Here is a 21,570-nt window from a genome sequence, read left to right as displayed (position 1 = left end):
AAAATTTAGTTACCAAAAATAGTGATATTAAAACTTTTTATACTCAAACGTTTTAAAAAATCAATTATTTGAAGCCAATTTAAATCCCTTACAAGTTAATAGTTTTTAAATTGGTAATTATACTTTCCAAATTCAACCAATTCAATTTTAATTGAAAAATAAAAACAAATGTAGCGTTCATCATGAAAATTCAGAACTCTAAAATTGTAACCATTTGGAATTACCGAAATTATCCATTTATTGATGCATCAATTTTAGATAGTTTAATTTTTATCTTATTTATTTTAAACTCAATTTTTAAATTTCAAACGAAAACTGAAAAATTAAAATTAAAATAAAGAATGCCAAATAATGTTGCTTTAATATAATTTCACTTTTTGAAATTGTACAACATCAAGCTTTTCAATTCGAAATGGGGATGTTGCATGAAATGAGATAAACATATTTTTAGAAACTTGAAGTTGAAAATAACGCTATGGCGTAAAGAATTTTTTTTAGATTCCAATACTTTAAAAAACAATAATCTCTAGTTTACGTCTGGTCACATTTAAACAGATGTGACGTCACTAAGATATACAACTGAGCACCAATGAGACCACTATAGCCGCCATGTTACATTTCGAAATTCTGACTAATCAGGTTTCGCGGCCGTCGCGAATTTCATGAAGAAGGTAGATTATTAGCTAAGAAGTGTTTTGTGGCTGGATGGGATTTTTGGGAGGATAAAGATCCAAATAAAATTTTTATTTGTTTACCCAAAAACATACAAACACGACGGCAATGGCAGAAGCTTTTTGGGCAGACCATTTCAATTCTTTTCTTCGTAATTATTATTAATTACAAAGTTTGAATTTTCCCGCGAAGAATGACGACAGAAAGATATAACCTATGCATACGTATCGTGAAAAATACCGCCAAACGGAGACATTTTCGAACTTTATTAAGAAAAAAAAACTTGTTTCTACTTCCATGAGAAAATGCTGCTCAGAATATAATAATCAGCTACTAAAGAATCAAAATATCTTTTTATCTAATTTCATGCAACAGCCCTATTGCTTTATTTTAACTCTAAATTTTTTTATTAAAAACTCAACATCAAGGCTTTTAATATAACATTTTGAATATTTGATCTGGAAACCACAATCTTGTGAAATTAAAAATTCGAAACCTCATCATATCATGTAGTTTCAAGTGAGATTTAAAACTTCTGAATAGATTTTTGTAATGAAAGATGTGATTTCTGTCAAATAAAAAATCGTTGTCATTTCAGAGTTCCAAATTCAATAATTTTAAAATGCCAAAAATATTGTGAGGCTTTAAAGTTTAATTATTCTAAACACTTTGAAAACCATTTACTTTCTAATTGGAAATTTCAAACATTACAATATGCGCGAATTATTAAATAGGGGTAATCTCCCGGTGTAATATTTATCTTCTGGGTTTCTCTCAGGTGGGTGGGCATCCTAATTACTTGAGGATTAATTTTGAAATGTCCCCCCCGCCCCACAAGGCTCATTCTATAGTTAGCGTATGTAACTTTAACCAAAAGTAACAACCGAATTGGAATAAATCAGGGTCCATTCCCGAAATACGTGACATATTTCAGGCAGTTGAAAAACTCTTCCCCTCCATGCATCATGCTTTTTTCACTAATTTTAATATACAAAATTATACTTTGACAGAATCCCTAAACAGGGACCCCCAACAGGCTTTCTAGACGAGTAAGTTATTATCTAAATAATACTCACTATTTGGAGGTGTTAGGCTGTGACCATTGTGATGACACCACCCTACAGGGTGAATGTAAGGTGAGCTGGCGTCAGCCCAATAATCGTAAACTTCGTCCCACGAGTCGAAATGAACGAGGATCCGCGAGTCCATGAGCCCTGCTATGCTAGCGACACAGACGAGTGACGAGTGTTTCCTATCTACAGCCTCAAGTTTCATTCCCACTCGGAAGCCAGTTGGAAAAAGGGACTGATAACAGAAATAAATCATTGCAGAACAATTTTTTTGAAAAAAAAACCCCGCACATACATGGGGAGAAATTTCAAGAGATTAATTCACGGAAGCGCGTGATTTTAGATCTACAAGTTTTACGTGCTTTAGAGTCTCGGAATCTATGATCCAAATAAAGCATAGAATTCGAGACCTGAGAGCTAAGGAGCGTGGCCTAATACCTGAAACTTCGAAACCTATACTTTAAAAGCAGCGGTTCCGAGGTTTTAGTTCTCACGCCAAAGTGTGATAAAACCAACGAGCAGTGTCGTGAATTAATCCCCAGAAACTTCTCTCCGTGTACAAGAACAAAACTTTAGATGTGCGTACTAACATTTTTGTTTGAAAAGATATTTTTTGGCGCAGCATTTGCTTTACAAGTTTTGAGGTATGCATTCCAGTTGAAATTGTTGGCGACGTAGCCTTTCGGTGGATCTAATCGATGTTTGTTTTTCTCCGCCCAGCCTACAGGAAATATATCCATACTGTCAGCATTGACCCAAAAATCGTAGTTCTCTGCGTATCCATCAAAATGTAACCTTATCCGGTAACCTAAGTGAATAAAAATGCAAAGTTTTAGAATTTTCTAGCTTAGATTTCAAGTTTGAAGTTGAAAATGAACAATTTTATCGAATAAGAGGGAAACATTAATTGTAAGAGAATACATACCAACTACTTCTACGACACTTAGGACGCAGTAACGTGAGGGATGTTCGGGATCTATTCCTTCCAGTTTCATGCCTACTTTAAATTGATTCTTGGTATAAGGGAAAGGATCCTTGAATAATTTGACGGGCGCAGCTTTAGCTTTCGTATGCTCGAGGTACTTTGCCCAGGAAAATCCTAACTTGCCAGTCTGCCATGGATACTATACAAAAATGATAAAGTGAAAAATATACCTTTGACAAGAATACCTCTGGAAACTTTAAAAAGATTCAAGATTTCCAAGATTTCACAAAGATTTCACAAAGATGACAAAGATTAAAATGTTTTTTAATGATTTCATCGACTTTACAAAAATTTTAGTTGATTTTCCAAAGATTGCAAAATATTTGTTAAAGATTTTAATGATTTCACAAAGATTTCAAGAAATATCATAAAAATTTCAACTATTTAAAAAAATGTCAAAGATTTGATTGATTTCACAAGGATTTCAAAGATTTTACAAGATTAAAAAAAATGTCAAATTATTTTCCAAAGATTTCATTCATTCCACAAAGATTTGAATGAATTTATACACATTTCAAAAAATATAATAAAGATTTCAAAGATTTCATCGATTTTTAAACATTGGAAAGATTTCACAAAGATTTAACAGAATTATAAGCAACTTTAATCTCTACTTCGCCCTTTCGGTTAAACTATACTTCTGCCTGCTATGCACATACCCTTCTTGTTGCGAAATGAATGAAGATTTATTATTATTATTATTATTATTATTTTAGTAAATTTCAAATCTTTTAATGATTTCACGAAGATTTCAAAGATTAAAACGATTTAACCAAAAATGTAGATGATTGAAAGATTTCAATGATTTTAATTATTTTACAGATTTCGAACATTTTGAAGATTTTAAAAGACTTCAATAATTTCACAAAGATTGTAATAAATTGACATAGATTTCCAAGCTTGTAAATATTTCCAGCGATTGCGAAAAATTTCAAAATGTTTCATAAAGAATTTTGAAAACTTTCACACATTTCATAAGTTTTACAAGGATTTCAAAGAAATGTTTCAAAGTAGCTTTCAGCCGTTTCTCGCCCTTTGGATACTTTTTTATCTCTGTCTGCTACGCACATTAAGATTGTCCAAAAATGCATTGTAAAATTTGTCTTTTCATATTTTCATGCATTTAATTTCCATGAAAAAAATACGTTTTTGTAAATTTTATTCAGAATCGACAATATTTCTAGCATTACTCTACGTGAAGACAGTTATAAGAAATGATCAGTTGTAAATGAACAAAAAGTTTAAGAGTTTAGAAAAAACCGCAACTTTCTAGCACTTTTCGAAGAGAAGATAGGTATAAACAATTATAAATTGTTTAAAAAAATGTTTGTTAACTTGCATTTTTTATCACTTTACTAATTAAAAAGTGGGTAGAAAGTTAAATATTTTAGAAGAAAACGCAACTATCTACCTACTACCTTTAGATAGGAAGTATCTAAAAAATAATATAGTTATGAACAATAATAATTTGTTTAAATAATTTTATTTGATAAATTGAATTAATTAATAACTCATCCTAAGTGAAAAGTAGACAAATAGTTTAAAATTTCAGAAAAAAAAACGAAACTTTTTTGCATGATTCAAATTGAATATTATCAGCCATAATAATAAATTGTTTAAACAATTAATTTTGTGAACTTTAATTACTTAACTCAATTTAATGGAAAACATTGACATAAATTGAAAAATTGTTTTAAAAAAGACTATTTTATAGCATTAATCTAAGAGAATATAATTAACAATAATAATAAATTTTTAAAACAATTTTTTTCGTTAAAATTAATTAAACATTAACTCACTCTATTTGAAAATTGAAAAAAAAAGTGAAAAATTAAAAAAACGCAACATATAAACATCTAATTATCAGTATTACGTAGTATTTCATGTATTAGAAGCAATTTGCAATCAACAAACTACAAAAAAATCATAATTAGCGCAAAAAACTCGCAAAACCTCTTTTTTCATTTGTGGGTTTTTTAGGACCCTTTAAAACAGACTTATGGGGATGATGTTTAAAAAGAATTATTTTATTCATATTTTATGGCTAATTCGTATTGTATAAATGCTGAATTTTAACTCTGTTCAGCTAATATTGACGATTCTTAATACAATTTAAAACTTAGTGCAAATACGTGTTTAACTTCATGATATTTGCGCCAGTTTTAAATATATATTTTTTTTCAAAACAAAATATGATTTTTTTTTAGGACTTGAACGAATTTTCAAGCGATATACATGAAAATTCAATAAAAATTAAAGATTTGAAAGATATTAAGAGATTTTTAATATTTAAAAAGATTTAAATGATTTCACAAAGATTTCTAAAAAATTTCACAGATTACAAAGATTTAAAATATTTCACAGAATTGTGGAAAAATTCACTTTCAAATATTTTCGATTTTTCTCGCCCTTTGGATCCTTACTGTATATCTGCCTTCTATGTACATACCCTTCTTGTTACGAACTCAATAAATATTTCAAAGATTTCAAATATTTAAAAGAATTAAAAAGTTTCACGAGGGGTTTACTGTACACCAATATTCAAGAGTGATCAACACCTTGTATATTACAGTTTGTAACCATAATTAATTACATTACATTTATTTAATCTCTTTAATCTCCTTCCCGTCCCCTTAATTAAATAACAAGACTTTAAAATTAATACCTTTGACTCAGAAATCTCTCCCTGGCTTTCCTCATCGATTGCAGAAACAGTATCTTTCGAATCCTCATCTGTCTCATATTTTATTTTATCCTGCGACTTGTCATTTGATTTCTCATCCACATCTTTCGTTTTGTTTTGCTCATGTAGCATTTTTTTGCGTTTTCGTTTCGCTCGCATCTCTCTGAGCAAAAAAAGCCATATTATAATTATAATAATCGCAGCATATAAATTAATAAAAGGAAATCATGTTATAAACAAAACTAACTTCAAGTCTTTATCTTTACGGATCAGCATTTGTTTCTTAGCTTCTATTACTTCCGTGCAGGAGGGACTACATGATATAGGACTTTCAAACTCTGCTGCCAAGCCATGACAGCCACAACTTTCGCAACAATAAAAAGTGTCGGTAGGCAAAGCGCGATTTTTCCTATCTTCATCTGTAAAAAATTATTGTTTAGCCATCAGCAAATTTTCTCAGAAAAAAAGTGACTAGATTACGATGGCTTACTCTTTTTTTCAACAATAACGCTAACAGGACTCCCTTTTGAAGAATTCTGACTCAGACACACATTTTCCTTATCACCTGTGCCATTCTCTTTGTCCTGTTTGTTATTCTCGTCTTCATCTACCACTTCCATGAGGCCAAATTCATTCACACAAAACTGTGAAATACGAACATTGTGATTTAAAGCAGACTGTAAAAAAAGCTACGGTACTATCATATAAGAAATATTTGATATACAAAGAGAAGATAAAACCCTTTAAGAGATTATTAAACCTTTAAAAAATACATTAGTATGAATTACCTTTAAACTACTACCAGGCAAAGATCCAACCCCGTCTTTCCAATTTAATGCCTTCGTAGCATCAAAATTATGATCAGCAGCCTGGTTGGAAGAGTTTATACTATCTTTAGACTCTTCTTGTTTGATAATTTTCGTTTCTATTTTACTGTCCGATGAATTATTATCTGCGTCTTCGTTATTCGATGTTTTGATTATTTCCACCTTGATATCATCATCCGGCGCTGACTTTAATTTTGCAGATTTATCTTCGCTGGGAACGACTTTGATCAAAGTTATATCATCGTCGTTCTGCATTTTTTTGTCCTTATCTTGTTCGGAGTCTGGACTGCTTATAGAATAACTGATGTCCACTTCTTGAGCCGATTTAGGAAAGCTCTGTTTCTTCATTCTCTTTTCACCCGATCCACGAAGTATGTTGCTGATAGTTTTCTTCCGCTTCTCCGGTGGATTGATATCTTCTTTTTTATTTGGAATGGGTGTTATAACGGCAGAGTCAGGGTTCTCAGATATTTTTATACTATCACTCAAGAGTTCTTGTCTTCCTCCTTTGCCTAAGGTACCAATATTTGTGATGGGATGCAAGGGAGGGGGATGCGTCGTTGAGTTTGTAGTTTTTGACTCTCGTAATACTGAAAATGTAAAGATATTTTTCTTTTAAAATGCTTTCAACAAAGGAGCAAGGGGACAAAATAAACGAAAATTTAGAGCTAATTTCATACTCCGGTTAAACAAAGGGCTAGACTAACTTAAAAGTTTTGCGAAGTAACGTGTTACAAGTAACAAAGTTCCTCAAAAGGTTACAGGTGTAGGACTTTTGGCAACTTACTTATAATTTTGTTGTGGCCTGTAACATACATTCAGTTACTCTTTAAGTTACGTCAAGTTTAAATATTTCTAACTTACTGAGCAAGTACCTTTGAGCAACAGCTACTTTCAAAAGTGATTAAAAACTTCAGAGAAGCCTATTCTACTTGATCGTATGGGTCATAAATAAAAAATAACTTTCAAGAGAAGGTTTTTTTGTAGTCAAAATCAACCTTATTAATACGTGGGCGTTTGCATGAAAAACCGTTATTTGTGAAAAACAAATCTAAAATTGGGAGATGCCATCAATGCACGTGTTATACTTTTTTAGAACATGAAATATACCCATTTCCGGTTACTTTCGGAACATGAGTATAGTGTCTCAAGAGTCAGTATAGGTTCTAGTATCACCCCTCCCCCCTCAGACCCTAAAATAATTTTGACTCATACTCAGGAAAACGTGAAGATATCCTAAAATAGAAGCCGAGGGGCCCATTCACTCTCGAATCAAGGGGTTTTATCGTTTGAAATCGGCATGAAATCAAATGTATCAAGCCTAACACTTTGTGACATGATCTGAAATCAGCGGCAGCTGAGTGGATCTTTTGAAAAAGATTCGATCTTTTGAAATGAGCGGTAAATCAAGTAAAATCAGCAAAAATCACTTAAACCATTCCAAAATCGTGTGAGAGTCAGTAGGAGTCAACGAGAGATTTTACGCAATCACAAGCAGTCAAGCGAACAATCGAGAGAGCAGTCAGTGTAGTCAGGCATTCAGCGTGCGACACTTTGCTTCGTCGCTTCGCACGGCCCCCTACAGTTTATAAGCGCAGTGAGCGGGAGTACTGTTGACTAGTAAAAACTGTGCATATAAAAAATTTTCCACAATTTTTGCACCAATAGTAGGGTGGTCGTTTTATTTCAGGAAAAAAATTCCCGGTCATTTCCCGGTCCACACGAAATTTTTACGGTCATTGTGATTAAAACAATAGAACTCTTAAATCTAAAAATGTTTTCATTTCAAGTTATAAAACTGAAATTAAAATTAAAATACTACACACACACACACACATATATATATTTTTTTATTTTTAGTCATAGAAAAATTGCAATTGTTTAGTTGCTAATCATTTATCAAAACCTGTGTTTCTTTGGAAATCTTCTTATTCTTTTTAAACTATTTCTTATAATTAAAAAAATTATTAAAAATGTTCCCAGGTATCTTAAGAAAAAGGCTGTATTATCTTTAAACCTTTCAATATACTTCAAACGCTTTAAAATTTTTAAACTCTACATTTTGGAATAAGAAATTAATTATTCAAAATAAAAAATCATTTTCAACTTTCTTCGAAAATTTTAATAATTGTTTTTATCCTCTTGAAGCCATTTAAAATGATCAACAATCTTCTAAATTTTTGGTTTAAAATCTTCAAAAATCTCAAAATAAAATGTAAATCCTTTCAGGTTTTAAATTATTTTTCAGTCATCTCAAAACCTTATTAGATATCTTAAACTCACTCGAATTTTTCTAAATCAATACTTAGTTTATTTTTATTTATTCATCAACATTTTTCTTCTCTTTTTTTATCATTCCAAATATATTCTCTTATAATTATTTTGTTACGAAATGAAACATTATTTGCAATTTTCATATGAATTTCGAGCAATTGTTTTTATTATCTTAAAACATATTAAAATCCTTGAATGGCATTAAAAAATTACATACATTGTAATCTTCACAAATTTATATTTTGTTTAAAATTCTTTGAAATCTCTTTAAGTTTTAACCCTTTCAAGGGCAGTGGTACATAAATGTACCACCCGTTTTCTTGTATTTTTTTAAAATGCTAAGTACAGTTTACAGTTTCCAGCATCTTTACCTTTATTCTCAGACTCTTAGGGATCCATGCTTCGTAATTATTTTTAAAAAATGGTGTATAATTGTTTATTAATACATAGTTTAAGCCATTTAAATCCAAGAAACATGTTTCTTTTTTTAAATAAATTCGGCTATACCCAAACTGAAAGTCGTTGAGATTTGAAATTTTTTAAAAACATTTGGATTGCTACGTCATAACATATATTTTTTCAAAATTTTCGGCACGCCAGTTACATTTTCTATATATTAAAATAAGCTTTTTTCTTAATTGGAATTTATTGAATTGAATTGCTTTTAAACTTGAATATTTTAGATAGATTTTTCTTTGCATTTTCTAATTTAGTTTTCATAACCATAAAAAATATTAACATTATTTAAAATAGCTGCTAACAAAGGTAAAGTAAAAACAGAGGCTGTAAAAGATATCAAGCATTATTTATCGATAAATCTTATATTATGAACAATATACTAAAGAAATAAAACAAAAATATTTTCTTACCGTAAATAAATAAGGTTTACACATAAAAAATTGTTCGCACACCTTTCTCTATAAAAAAACTTACAATTTTTACTGGTTAGAAGTATCTGCAGGGTATATTTTATAGAAATGGTAATACATATACTGCCTGATGGGTGATTGACAGTGACATATTAAAAAAAAAAGATCATTAAACTGATTAAACTTTTAAATTTCCAATGCAGATCGGTAATCAATTTTATAATTAATTAGATATTAGTAATATACTTTTTATTGTATAATTCAGTAAAGGACATGTGATAGGCCATTTCTGCGTATGCATTTAATTTCATTATGACCAAAAACACTAAGTAGGCCCCTTTTCACAAACAGCTTTATTCAATTTTAAACATTTTTAAGTTAATTATCTCAATATTAAATCTCTCAATAAAAATTGTGCTATTTTAATTTTAAACCAAAAAGTTTTTAATGCTCAAATTAAACAGTGTCCAATTTGTAGTCAAAATTCAAATCATAATCTATTTGATTTTGGAAGTTGGATATTAAAAGGTTTTCATTTTTAAATTGCACAATTTTGAACTATTGGAAAACCAAACCCTTTTTTAACTTTCTATTCTAAAAGTTATTCAAATCTAAAATAATTTAAGTCACAATTATTCAATTTCACTCATAGTTTAAGATCCGAATATAAAGGACCTTCACCCATTTGTTTACGCGATGAAAAGTATTTTATATCAAAATTAATATGTTAGAAAATATATCGCCAGTAGTTTGCCTAAAAAATTTCAATTAGAAATTCAAAAATGAATTTTTAAACAAAATTGCAATCGTTTGTTTACGAAACAAACTGAATACTAATTGAAACTATGAAGCTTATAGAATATGCAAGCGTTAGGTTGTCTATTTCTTTCCCATCGTAACTATTGGGTTGGCAGGTATAAACAGGCAAGTCGAAATAAAGATGATTTTATTGCGAACACGATGACATAAGGTTGTCTGCGAAAATCTGTTTAGAATTCCGGTTGTCAAGTTTTAAAACGCATGTAAAATGCATTGGGAAAAATCACTTTTTTTAGTTTTTAGAATAATTGTTTAGGGTTTGAACAAATGTGACGGGAAAGTATGGGGGCCTGTAGAGAATTATCCAACAAAGAATTTCATGTATCAGACATATGGGTTTGACACCCCTAACACACCCTCACAAGTACCTGAAAACTACCCTTGAAACAAAAAATTTTAATTCTTCATGAAATCGACCTTTTGAGCACTGTGTTTTAATACTTTTTTAATTGAAATTACTAATCTTTGTCTAGTGGAATATTTATTATCATCGGACCCAATGTTGTAAGATATTCCACTAGGACAATAATAATTTTTATTACAAAAAATTTTTGTAAATAAAATTAATCAACCAATGTTGATAAGTATTTCACTAGACATATTAATAATTTGTAATGAAAAAAAATTATTTAAACAAATTCCATTTGTTTAAACAATTGAAAATTAATGAACTAATGTTAATAAATATTGCCCTAGACCAATAGTAATAATTTTTAAGGGAAAAAACGAATTTTCAAAACAAATTCCATTTGTTTAAACAATTAAAAATTAATGAACCAATATTAATCAATATTCCAGTAGACAAATGTTAATAATATTAAGTACAAAAATACCAGAATACAATTTTCAAACGGTCGATTTCGTACAGAATTGGCATTTTTTGTATTAAGGGTAGTTTTCAGGTAATCGCGGGGGTGTGTTAGGGGTGTGAAATCCTATGTCTGATACATGAAATTCTTCGCTCGATAATTCTCTACAGGCCCCCATACTTTCCCGTCACATTTGTTCAAACCCTAAACAACAACAACCGGAATTCAAAACAGATTTTCGCAGACAACCTTATGTCATCGTGTTCGCAATAAAATCATCTTTATTTTGATGTAAGGTTAATTGCCTGAACAGATTGGTGCAAAATACTAGTGACGACTTACCTGTTTATACCTGCCAACCCAATAGTTACGATGGGAAAAAAATAGACAACCCAACGCTTGCATATTCTATAAGCTTCATTCTTTCGATTAGTATACAGTTTGTTTCGTAAACGAACGATTGCAATTAAATAAAAAAGTAATTAAAAATATTTAATTGATCATAGCCTTGATTGAAATCTTTTAGGTAACCTACTCGCGATATATTTTTTAACATATTAACTTTGATATAAAATACTTTTCATTGCGTAAACGAATGGGTGAAGATCGTTTTATATTCGGATCCTTTACTATCAATATTAGTTTCAAACTGTCCAATTTATAAAGTATCAAATGCATGCATATCGCACGGAGAGGAAAAAAAGTATTTTCCCCATGTTTTGCATTATTTGCGCAATATTAGGCAGAAAAAAGGGAATTTTTAAAAATTAAGGACAACATGGCGGAACAACTATAAAGTCTAGAAACTATATCATACATTTATTAAATGTATAACCTATGAACGTTTTTCATATGTAAAATAAGCATCATATGTAAATTTAGTGTTTAAAATAAACTCTGATATATTATCTTATCACCTGACATTTAAAAAAGAATTGTCCTACTTTTACTACAAACAACTCACCAGTAATTGTCCCTTTACTTTCAGTTCCAATTTGACCATTATTAATTTTTATATTCAGCATATTTGGCTTTGCAGAGCTGGTTTGTTGTGGAATATTAACAGGCAGAAGGAGATTTGCCATGGACTTCTTTAAGCGACTTTGAGTTCCTACAGGCGAACTAGTTGAAGTTGGATTTAGCTGTGACAAAACTGGTGTTATAACCAACTTTGGCTTACTAATCTGCGTTGTCAATCCACCTATTCAGAAAGAACAAAGATACTTTAATCAACCTAGAGAAATAAAAAAAAAATAATGTTCAATATATAGAGCTGATGAAAGTTATGAAATTTTATATTAAAAAGAGTGATAAAGGTCACAATTGAAATGCATATTGATGATTTCATATAATCACCTGCTGGAATGACAACCGACTCTCGGGTCTTGTTCGGCTTGATAATTGTTCCGAGATATGCAAAGGTATGCTTTCCTGCTTGAGCATGAGTCTGACTTCCCTGAGACGTATTCAGTGGAACAATTTGAGCAGTGGGTGTGTTCGATCTTCGAACCAATATATGTTTCTGACCTTGATTATTAGTAGCCGCGACACTAGTAATCGGTCGGTGAATAACTATGTGGGGCCCTTTTTGCGAGGTGGCCACCTGGCTAGGTCCTTGAAAATATACTTTATTTTGTCCACCTACAATCTGACATCAAAATTATATAGCATTATTTCGTGGCAAGATCATTTTCAGGGTTGCTACAAGAGTCTGGTTACAAAATTCCATATGTTTTTCAGGTAGAATTTTGAAAAAATCCCAGGTCTACTTTTCTTTAATTCAGCCAATTAAATTGAATTGTAAAACACTATAATGCAATGATAATGGTTTATCAATTAATTTTTTTGAATTTAAAACAATTTTCAATTATATTTTTATCAAAGTGAAAGAAAGTATTCTGTAATGATAACTATATTACTTTTTTGTTATTACTTTAGAAACAATTATAGTCGAACTATTTATGCAAATATTAAGAGAACATTTGAAAAAAAATAAAATAAAAAACTCTGAACTTTTTATCGCAAGAACTAATGAAGTTGTCTAAATTAAAATGTATCAAAATTTCATCAATACACGAATTTCTTCTTTAACATCTTTCAATTGTTTTTGCTTTTTCCATGCAATCTTCCATTTCTTTTCATTCAATTCTTACACTTTGTCTCCTATTTGCCTTTTCCTTATATTTTCTTTTCCGATTTCTAAATATAGAATTGGCTATAAAATAATAAATTATTAATACTTTGAAATAGAGACGATTGAAAAAGTTCCAGTCATTTTTTTCAAAATTCCATGACTTTTCCGTATTTTCCAGTCATTCTTTTTAATTCAATGACTTTTCCAGATTTAATTAACAATTTTAAAAAATGTCATGACTTTTCCAGGTCTTCCAGGTCTTGTAGCAACTCTTATTTTACATTTGTTTTGTGACTCTTCGCAGCCAGTACTTCCTTCATATCCCCTTATCTACACAATAAAAAGTTTACAATCCAAAAGTGATCAAACGAAATGATACATTTATAGGAAACTTTATAATTTGTAGAACTGTAATTTCAGAACGCAGGATTCGGATCAACTAGAAGGCTTTAAAAAAAGTCTCGTTAGTCGCATAACATTATAAAGTTGCATGGAATTTTGTAAAAATTCCATAAAAAGTCGCATCAAGTTTTTAGATATAATAAAAAAGCACTACCAGATAATGAATGACTGAATTAACATAAATTATTTCCAAATGAGAGAAGTTTATAATTTATATTACTTTTAAACTGTGTGAAGAATCGTTTTGAATATTAATATTTAATCTAAATTCGCTTTAAATTTGAAATTATGTAATTTAATTAGTAAATTATTCATTTTTTAATAATTCACACGCTACAGCAAAAATTCTCTCGAAATAGGGGAAATAGGATGAGTTTTCACGAAAATATGAGAATAAATTCTCTTTTAAGTAAAATTGTTATATAAACAATATTTATTCTGTATGAAAAAAAAACTTGCAAGCCAGACACCAATTTTGAACAAAGCAATTGAATTGTAGCCAAATTAATTGAATTTTCAAATACATAGTCAAATCTCACCATAAAAAAGATTAAAATTCAAATAGTCCATTGTTGAAGCCAAAAAAATGACTTGTTTAAAGATAGTTGAAGAATCAACCAGAAAAGTTTAATTTTCAATAAAAGAAAAAACGTAATTTTCAACGAAGAAAGACGAATTTTAACGAAAAAATTTAGTTAGAGAAATAATTAGTTTTCAAGCAAAAATACGAATGTTTAAACAAACAGTTTAATTTTTGATAAAAAATGTTGTCTTTTGAACCAAATAATTGAATTTTCTACCAAATGGTCGAATTTTCAAACAGCTAAGAGATTAGGCCTCACGCAAAAACCGTTCATTTTCAAGTGAAAAAGCGAATTTTTTAGAAGACACTTGAAATAGCAGCCATAAAAGTTTCTTTTTTGACAAATAGATCGTTTTCACCAAAAAAAAAACGATTTTTTAACACAATATTTAAATTTAAACATTAATATTTTTGCAATCAAATAGATGTATATGCGATCAAAAAATACAAATTTTCAACGAAATAGATTAATTTCTTACCAAATAGTTAAATTTTCAAACAAAAAGACGAATTTTTTATAAGACAGTTGAATTATCAACAAAAAGATCATTTTCACCCGCATTAACTTTTCACTAAAAAAGAGAACAAACTTTTCACCACCATGAAAAAGGAATTTTCAATCTAAAGGGCTAAAAGTTGTATCTAAAAAGGCGAACTTTCAACAAATCAGTTCAAATTTCAACTAAAAATACGAATAAACAACCAAAGAATTAAATTTTTAACTAGATAGTCAAATTTTTTATAAAAACTAATGAACTTACCACCGAGATAGTTGCATTTTCTTATTGTGTTAAATTAATTTTATTCGCATTTAAGCGAATAGGTGGGAGAGGGTGAAGATTGTAATTGAATTTAAAATGAAAAGATTTTTATCGTTTTCGAGTTGAAAATTTCCAACTATTTGAAAACATTGAATCTTACACTACAGATTCACGAAATTAGAAATTGTTTAATTTCAAATGCTAATAATTTATAATGTTCTCAGTGTAAAGCTCGAATGAAAAAATATTCAATCTTTATTGTTATGGATTAAAACGTTAAAACTGTTTCTATTTTTGAATTTAAAATTTTAAAGTTTAAATGTGATTAAATTTGAAACTAAACATAGCGAACGTCTGGGAAAAAGTAGCATTTTTATAACAGAAAAAAGACTGAAAAAATCGCACGATTCAAGCCCTGCACCCAAAATTTATACAAGCTTCTACGGTTTAGAATCTAAAATGTGAAGACTGTAATGATTTGCTTAATTTTGTTTTTCGATATTTGAAAAGTCGGACATTCGCTCCCAGCAAAATCTGATTTGCATTTGCATTGAGTTTGAACCTTTTACCTTTTTAAAGAATTTTTTAAATAACTTTATTTACTCACTATACATCGTAATATTTTTATTGAACAAAATATGATATTTTTAAATTTTTGTCAATTATAAAACGATATAAATCACCCCTTAATGTGTTAAAAAATTTTGTTATATTTCGAGCTGAAGAAACGAAATGGCTAAGGTTACGGCGATGCGTAGAAATGACCTGCAACAAAATTAGTGGGAACTTTTGTCCGCTGCCTTCACTATGTAAACCTTCTTCAGGACCTTAATCATGTTGCAAGATTGTTCTCATGCGTCGCGCAACTACGCACTCTGCTATATATAGCTTCGCCTCGAAGAAGTTGCAATGTTATTTGAGTAAAATGGAGAAACTAACCTTAAAAAATGTCAGCAAATTCGTACGAATAAAAAAATAAAACTTAGGGTTTTCCAATAATAGTTCACTATTAATTGTTTGCAAATTCAAATAAATAATATAATCAAACTGATTAAAATTTGCATCAGTTTCATACAACACTATAAAAGAATATATTATAAATAGTCTTATACCTTTTTTGAAAAAAAAATTTCTTCTTAAGAAAATCATACATAGTATATATTCATTTCAGTAACAAAAAATTTTAAGTTCGATAAATATTTCTAATGTAGTTTTACAAATATTATCTATTATTTCCACTCGCATACTAAACAAAATAAAAATACCCATAATTATCATTTATTTCAACATAAGTATACATAATGATAAATAGGACAAAATAATATTATACGATGTTAAACATGTGAAAGTATATTTATGCATAAAAATTTGCCCATAAATGGTTTTCCGTAACAAAAATACATAAAAAAAAAGAAGAGAAAACAACTGCAAAGCCCTTTCATTAACTTGCACCTTGCACCAACACGGCAAAGTAAAATTCACTGATAGACATAAGTCGCACGATTATGTCAGCAATTTTTTTAAAATAATAAAGTCGATCACAAAGAAAAACTCACACATAATTAAAGATTTTTTGTCATATTTGTAATCAAAATAAAATACCGTCAAAGTCTTCAAATAGTTTAGCGAAATATAGCGTGTTTACACCGTTTACGCAACTTTGAAGGAAATTGGGTTAAAACTACTTGAAATATAAAGCAGTCACGTCCGCCACGTTTGAAAGAAAATGCAATCGATGCAGTATAAAAAAGATTGTTTACATTCACTGCAAATTTTCTTATTCCGACATTACAAAAGTAATATAATTCAATATAGAATCCCTACCTCTACATCGTGAGTTAGAAGTGAATCTGCCAACACAAATCTATATTTAATATGAAGAGATGCACCACTCACTGTTACCAACACTATCACAAAATTAATAGGGCTTCAAGGACTGAGCACGTGTTTGACAGAAACTAAACATATCTGAAGAACGGTTACTTTTACTGCTTTTACTATACTCTACAAAATATAAAAGAAAAAATTCTACTCTTGAAAGTGCATGGCAGAAGAAGAGGTTATATTTTACTATAGTCGTAATAAACGCTATATAAACGCAGTAGTGCTTCTCAGAAACAGGTTAATGTACATTTTATTCGAAATACGTACGCTGATATAATATTCAAGAATTCTAGTACTGCTAAGGAAAATTACCAATATTATATCGAGTCAAGTGAAAGATTTATTTTTAGACATTTTATGGATTATATAGTGAGAGAAATACACGCGCTAATTTATTGTCTTGCAACATTTCTTTAATGTATACACAAGAAAAACAAAACTTCTATCTTTTAATCTTCTGGAAAATAAATTTTTTATTCGAAAATTTATTTAAAAAAAAAGAAGACTCAACAAAAATAAATGCTTGAAATGTATTGTTTAAAGACTACGTCTACTGAAGATTCAGAAGAATCAAAATAAAAAGTTTTTATTGAATTTCAAAACATTAGAGGAATGAGGAAACATTGATTTTTTTTACTTACCTGATTAGGGTGAATGATAGTAGCAAGTTGTGAGGCCGAGGATGACACCATAGTTTGATTCCCAATCGTGGTATGGCCAGCTCGAAATTTACCATGGGGAATGAAAAGTGTGGTTGTGGTAGGTGAAATATGAGACGGTGCATTCTCAGTCGGATATAATCCGATATCATTATCGTCAATATCGTCTACAATTATTTCTTCTTCCATTGTAGCAAGGGAGATAGACATATTTTTTGCATAGATCAAAAACACTCGTCGTTATTCCCAGAATTGTCATCAATTCTTGCCCTAAACATCACAAACCAGATCTATTTTTTAAAATTCTGAAGTAAAAATATTTTTATTTTGATTGGATAATTAATTACAAATTTCAAGAAAGGTACAATTTTTAAAATGTAAATATTTTCTAAAACTGCAAATTTTTATTCAAAGGTTGAATTAAAAATACGAAAATTTGAAATTAAGATTATTCAAGCAAAGAATGTTATGAGTAATGAATGTCGGTAATACAGGGAAAACTATTGAATTATCAGAACGCCGCATTATTGACGCGGAAACCCACCTGACAGACATAAAATCTCTTACAAAATATGGCATCGAAACCAAAACACACTTATACTATTTGCTGCAAAACACTATCCTCTTTACATGAAATGAGTTTATCACATAAAAGTAGTTCTAGTTGACACTTGTCTCGTATAAAGAAAAGGGTAACAATCTCGTTACCATTGTCCAAATGAAACACCTCGCGTTTTCAGAGTTTGAATTTCGCGCCAAGCAAACATCCACAAGTTAGTGAAAATTTCTGCACTTCCGAATTACGAGAAAAATAATAAAAAATCACATTATACTATTATAACACAATTTTATACGAAACACCATTCATAGTAAAACATTATAGGTGAGTTGGTTCAAAGATTTTTCTGAAACGTTTCTCGCGCATCGTGAATCTAGTCGTGCGGCACTGAAGCAACGATTGGTTTTCCGTTGCAAAGAAACAAATAATGTATTTAACACGAAGCTTATTCTTCCAAATGCAAGTGGAGACGTCGCTTCGCGATTTTCCGGATCATTGCAATTTGTCGAAACGCGCCGAAAACTGTTATCTTTAACAAAAATTTACACCCGTCGTTTGAGCGTTCGGTAAAAGAGCATAGACGGTAGTTCAATCAGTCACCACAGAGGCAGTAAGACGAGAAGGGGCGAGCGAGAAAGTGACTCTCATTCGTCGTTTGCGAGGCACCACGTGACTCAATATGAACGTCTTCCAATCGAAAAATTGTTTAAGCCTCTACGCTTAACTTGTTCGTTCGTCATTCCAAACATTCCTTCTTGACACGAGATTGTGGTTTGAAATCATTGAATGTGATGATACGTTTGAAATCATCGAATTTATTATTATTTTGGCTCCATTTTAAAGGTAAATGAGCAAACATGGTTCAATGGTTCTTAGAGAATCAAAAATACTCTGTCTTTTTTATATCTAAACAGGGTAATGAGATTTTGGTTGATAAAACTGACTGCACTTATATTTCTTGTACGTGGTTTCATCCTGGACCAGGAAAATAGAATTTTCCTTTCTAGTTTAAATAATGTGTGGGAACATATCACTAAAACTACACTTTTTTTTTAAACCTAACCTAATCAGTCGTTTACTGACATTTCTGGCGCCAAATTCAAATTGGATTTAACTATTTCTAGACTTTTCTATTCAAGAGTGAATAAAAAAATCATTTTTGCACCTCTTTTATTTTTTTAAAGTTAAATTTTTATTTATTGTGAGCATTGATGAAATAGTCGCAATTGTATAAATATAATCTTTTGATATTCAACATCGCAAAAAATAAAAGCTCTGTCAAAGTGTCAAAACCGTGTATATATTGATGCAAAAAAAAAATTCAAGGAATTTCTTATGATCAAAAATAAAATTTAACTGATTTTTTAATAAGAATCAAGAAGCGAATGGAGAAAAACATCAGGAGAACAAGAAACCAAGAATCTGAATATGAACGAACTTGGCAGTTCGGCCTCTCCGCTCTCCCACGGCAATGATTGGTTCAATTCCGAACGTTCCTCATCTAAACCTTCTGAAACGAACTTTCTTCAAAATATATAGTAACTAAAAAAAACTTCCAAGTTAATCGAACGCCAGTAACATATTATCACAGTCTCATATCAAAAATGTTTGTAGACTATCTTGTATAATTTGATATATTTGCCTTCCATTACTAATATTTAATGAATTTAGGTGTTAGCAGACTAATACGCGCATTCCAATAATAACCTCCAAAACAATAAAAGAGAAGCTGGCCGGGAGATGCACGATTTTTATCGATTAAAATGCTGCGTTGCCTTTTGATTTCTAAGCACATTCGAGTTTGTTAAATTAAAAAAAAAATGCTTGAAGCATTGAGACAATAAATTAAAATATACCAAATATACACAATATTATGAAAAACTATAAGCAAAAAGTGTTCGTACTATATTTATAAATAGTTCAAAGTTGATATACTTTTTTATACATTGGCAGTAAATTGTTTGAAAACCCTTTAATAAGTTTTGTTTATACTGTTAATTTATAAACTTTTTAACAATTTTATCATATATAAATTATATACATTTTCCAAGGTTTAAAACATAACTAGAAAATTTCAATATATAATCTCACAATATACTTGGTAAAGTACTGTAAAAGTATATTTGCAAAATATGACGAGATTATAATAATATTATACGTGACAGACAATTTTCGCAACTCAATTTTATATATCCAATAATATTACTCTAACTCGATCTAACAGTAACAAAAGTTACATAAAATAATCAAAATTCTAAAAAATGAATTAAGAAAATAATGAATTATATTTACGCAGCAAAAAATATGTATATAAATATATATTATTTATCATAAGTCAAACGTGCAATACGGGTTTCCGATATATATCGGTATATACTTACAGCAGAAAATGTGATTTGTGAGAATTTTGGCCTAACGTATCCTAGATGCCAAGTATTGTAAATTACTGAGAGGGAACAAAGTTTCTCGACTTCTTTCCGTTAACCTCAAATATAAAGAGATCTCTTGTTTTAAATGCTACTTTTTTCACTAGAACTGTACGACCAATGCATTAGAAATTACGTTTAAAACGTAGTCACGGTTTAAAGTTGTCAGTCGCCATCATATGAGTAAAGGAAAGGAAGTAACAAAGATACTACTGTGATTGCGCATGCGCAATAATACACAGTAAAGACTTGTTCACAATTCACATTTATGTAAATTAAAATCTCAAAAATAAATAAATCCACCTATAGAAACCTGTAATTACAATATACCATGGAAAACAGTGAATAGTGAAGAAATAAAATCTTTCATTATAATTTATTAAAATTATAATAATAGTTTTGCACCAATTCTCCAAGTCGCAGCGATGCGCGCGCGCCTTTTGTAAGATATAATTTTTCACAATGGCGTGAAAAAAATCAGGTAAACCAATTTCTATGTTCATAGAAATATAAAAAGTATAATAAATCATTCTCAGCCTCGAGCAATTATTTGATCAATAATGAAACACTTCATTGTTCAATAATATGTTTTCAAACTTTTTTATTATTAGAGGGGATTTAGGGTACGCAGTATATGGGATAAGAAACTTTCATGTATATTTAACATTTCGATCTATGCAGTGAGTTTGCAGGTTAATATTATGTTATGTATGCAAAGTGCTCGTATAATTTAATTTTTATAATATTGCGGAGTTGAAGTTTTTCTTTCATTTTTCGCCCGAGTGCAATTACAGCTCAAAGTGACATATGTTTCTATATGAAAAATGCAACAAAAAATCGAGCAAATAAAAACAAATTCGTCGTGTTTCAAAATTTCCAACCATTGTAAAACAAAATTGAAACGCGCTTGCGCAAAGTGAATGCACATATTATGCTGAAAATTGTATCCCAATAAGAATATATAAAGTTTTTAAAATTGAACACGTATTAAAATTTAAGTATTTATACAAAAGGCTGCATTTACAATATAGCAAATCATTTAAATTTAAATTAAATCGGTAATGTTAACCCGAAACGAACTGACAAAGGGGTTAGTCTTGGAATATGTATACCAGCGTATTAAAGAAGAATTTTTGATTATTCACATCTCACTC

The 21,570-nt window shown here is 29.8% G+C and overlaps 1 protein-coding gene across 6 annotated transcripts in view; it reads right to left on the bottom strand.

Annotated features, from left to right (window-relative positions):
• LOC117174408 (lethal(3)malignant brain tumor-like protein 3) overlaps positions 1-20,574 on the bottom strand; it is a 31,292-nt gene extending 10,718 nt beyond the window's left edge. Inside the window, exons 1-11 of one of the 6 annotated variants that reach the window (XM_033363504.1) lie at positions 20,372-20,574; positions 17,414-17,701; positions 12,365-12,656; positions 11,973-12,209; positions 6,199-6,827; positions 5,901-6,099; positions 5,658-5,829; positions 5,393-5,573; positions 2,668-2,866; positions 2,333-2,550; positions 1,749-1,977 (exon numbers count right to left, since the gene is read on the bottom strand). In XM_033363504.1, coding sequence (XP_033219395.1) covers positions 1,749-1,977; positions 2,333-2,550; positions 2,668-2,866; positions 5,393-5,573; positions 5,658-5,829; positions 5,901-6,099; positions 6,199-6,827; positions 11,973-12,209; positions 12,365-12,656; positions 17,414-17,641 — 2,584 coding nt within the window. In that variant the 5' untranslated portion in view covers positions 17,642-17,701; positions 20,372-20,574. Of the gene's footprint in view, positions 1-1,748; positions 1,978-2,332; positions 2,551-2,667; positions 2,867-5,392; positions 5,574-5,657; positions 5,830-5,900; positions 6,100-6,198; positions 6,828-11,972; positions 12,210-12,364; positions 12,657-17,413; positions 17,702-17,975; positions 18,586-20,371 lie in introns of those variants that run through there. The other 5 variants (XM_033363503.1, XM_033363506.1, XM_033363505.1 and 2 more) reach the window with 5 other exon arrangements.
• Between the last annotated feature and the right edge of the window lie 996 nt (positions 20,575-21,570).

The sequence above is a fragment of the Belonocnema kinseyi genome, chromosome 6 (genome assembly GCF_010883055.1).
Source record: "Belonocnema kinseyi isolate 2016_QV_RU_SX_M_011 chromosome 6, B_treatae_v1, whole genome shotgun sequence".
NCBI lineage: Eukaryota > Metazoa > Arthropoda > Insecta > Hymenoptera > Cynipidae > Belonocnema > Belonocnema kinseyi.
This window is presented reverse-complemented; position numbering and strand designations above follow the sequence as displayed.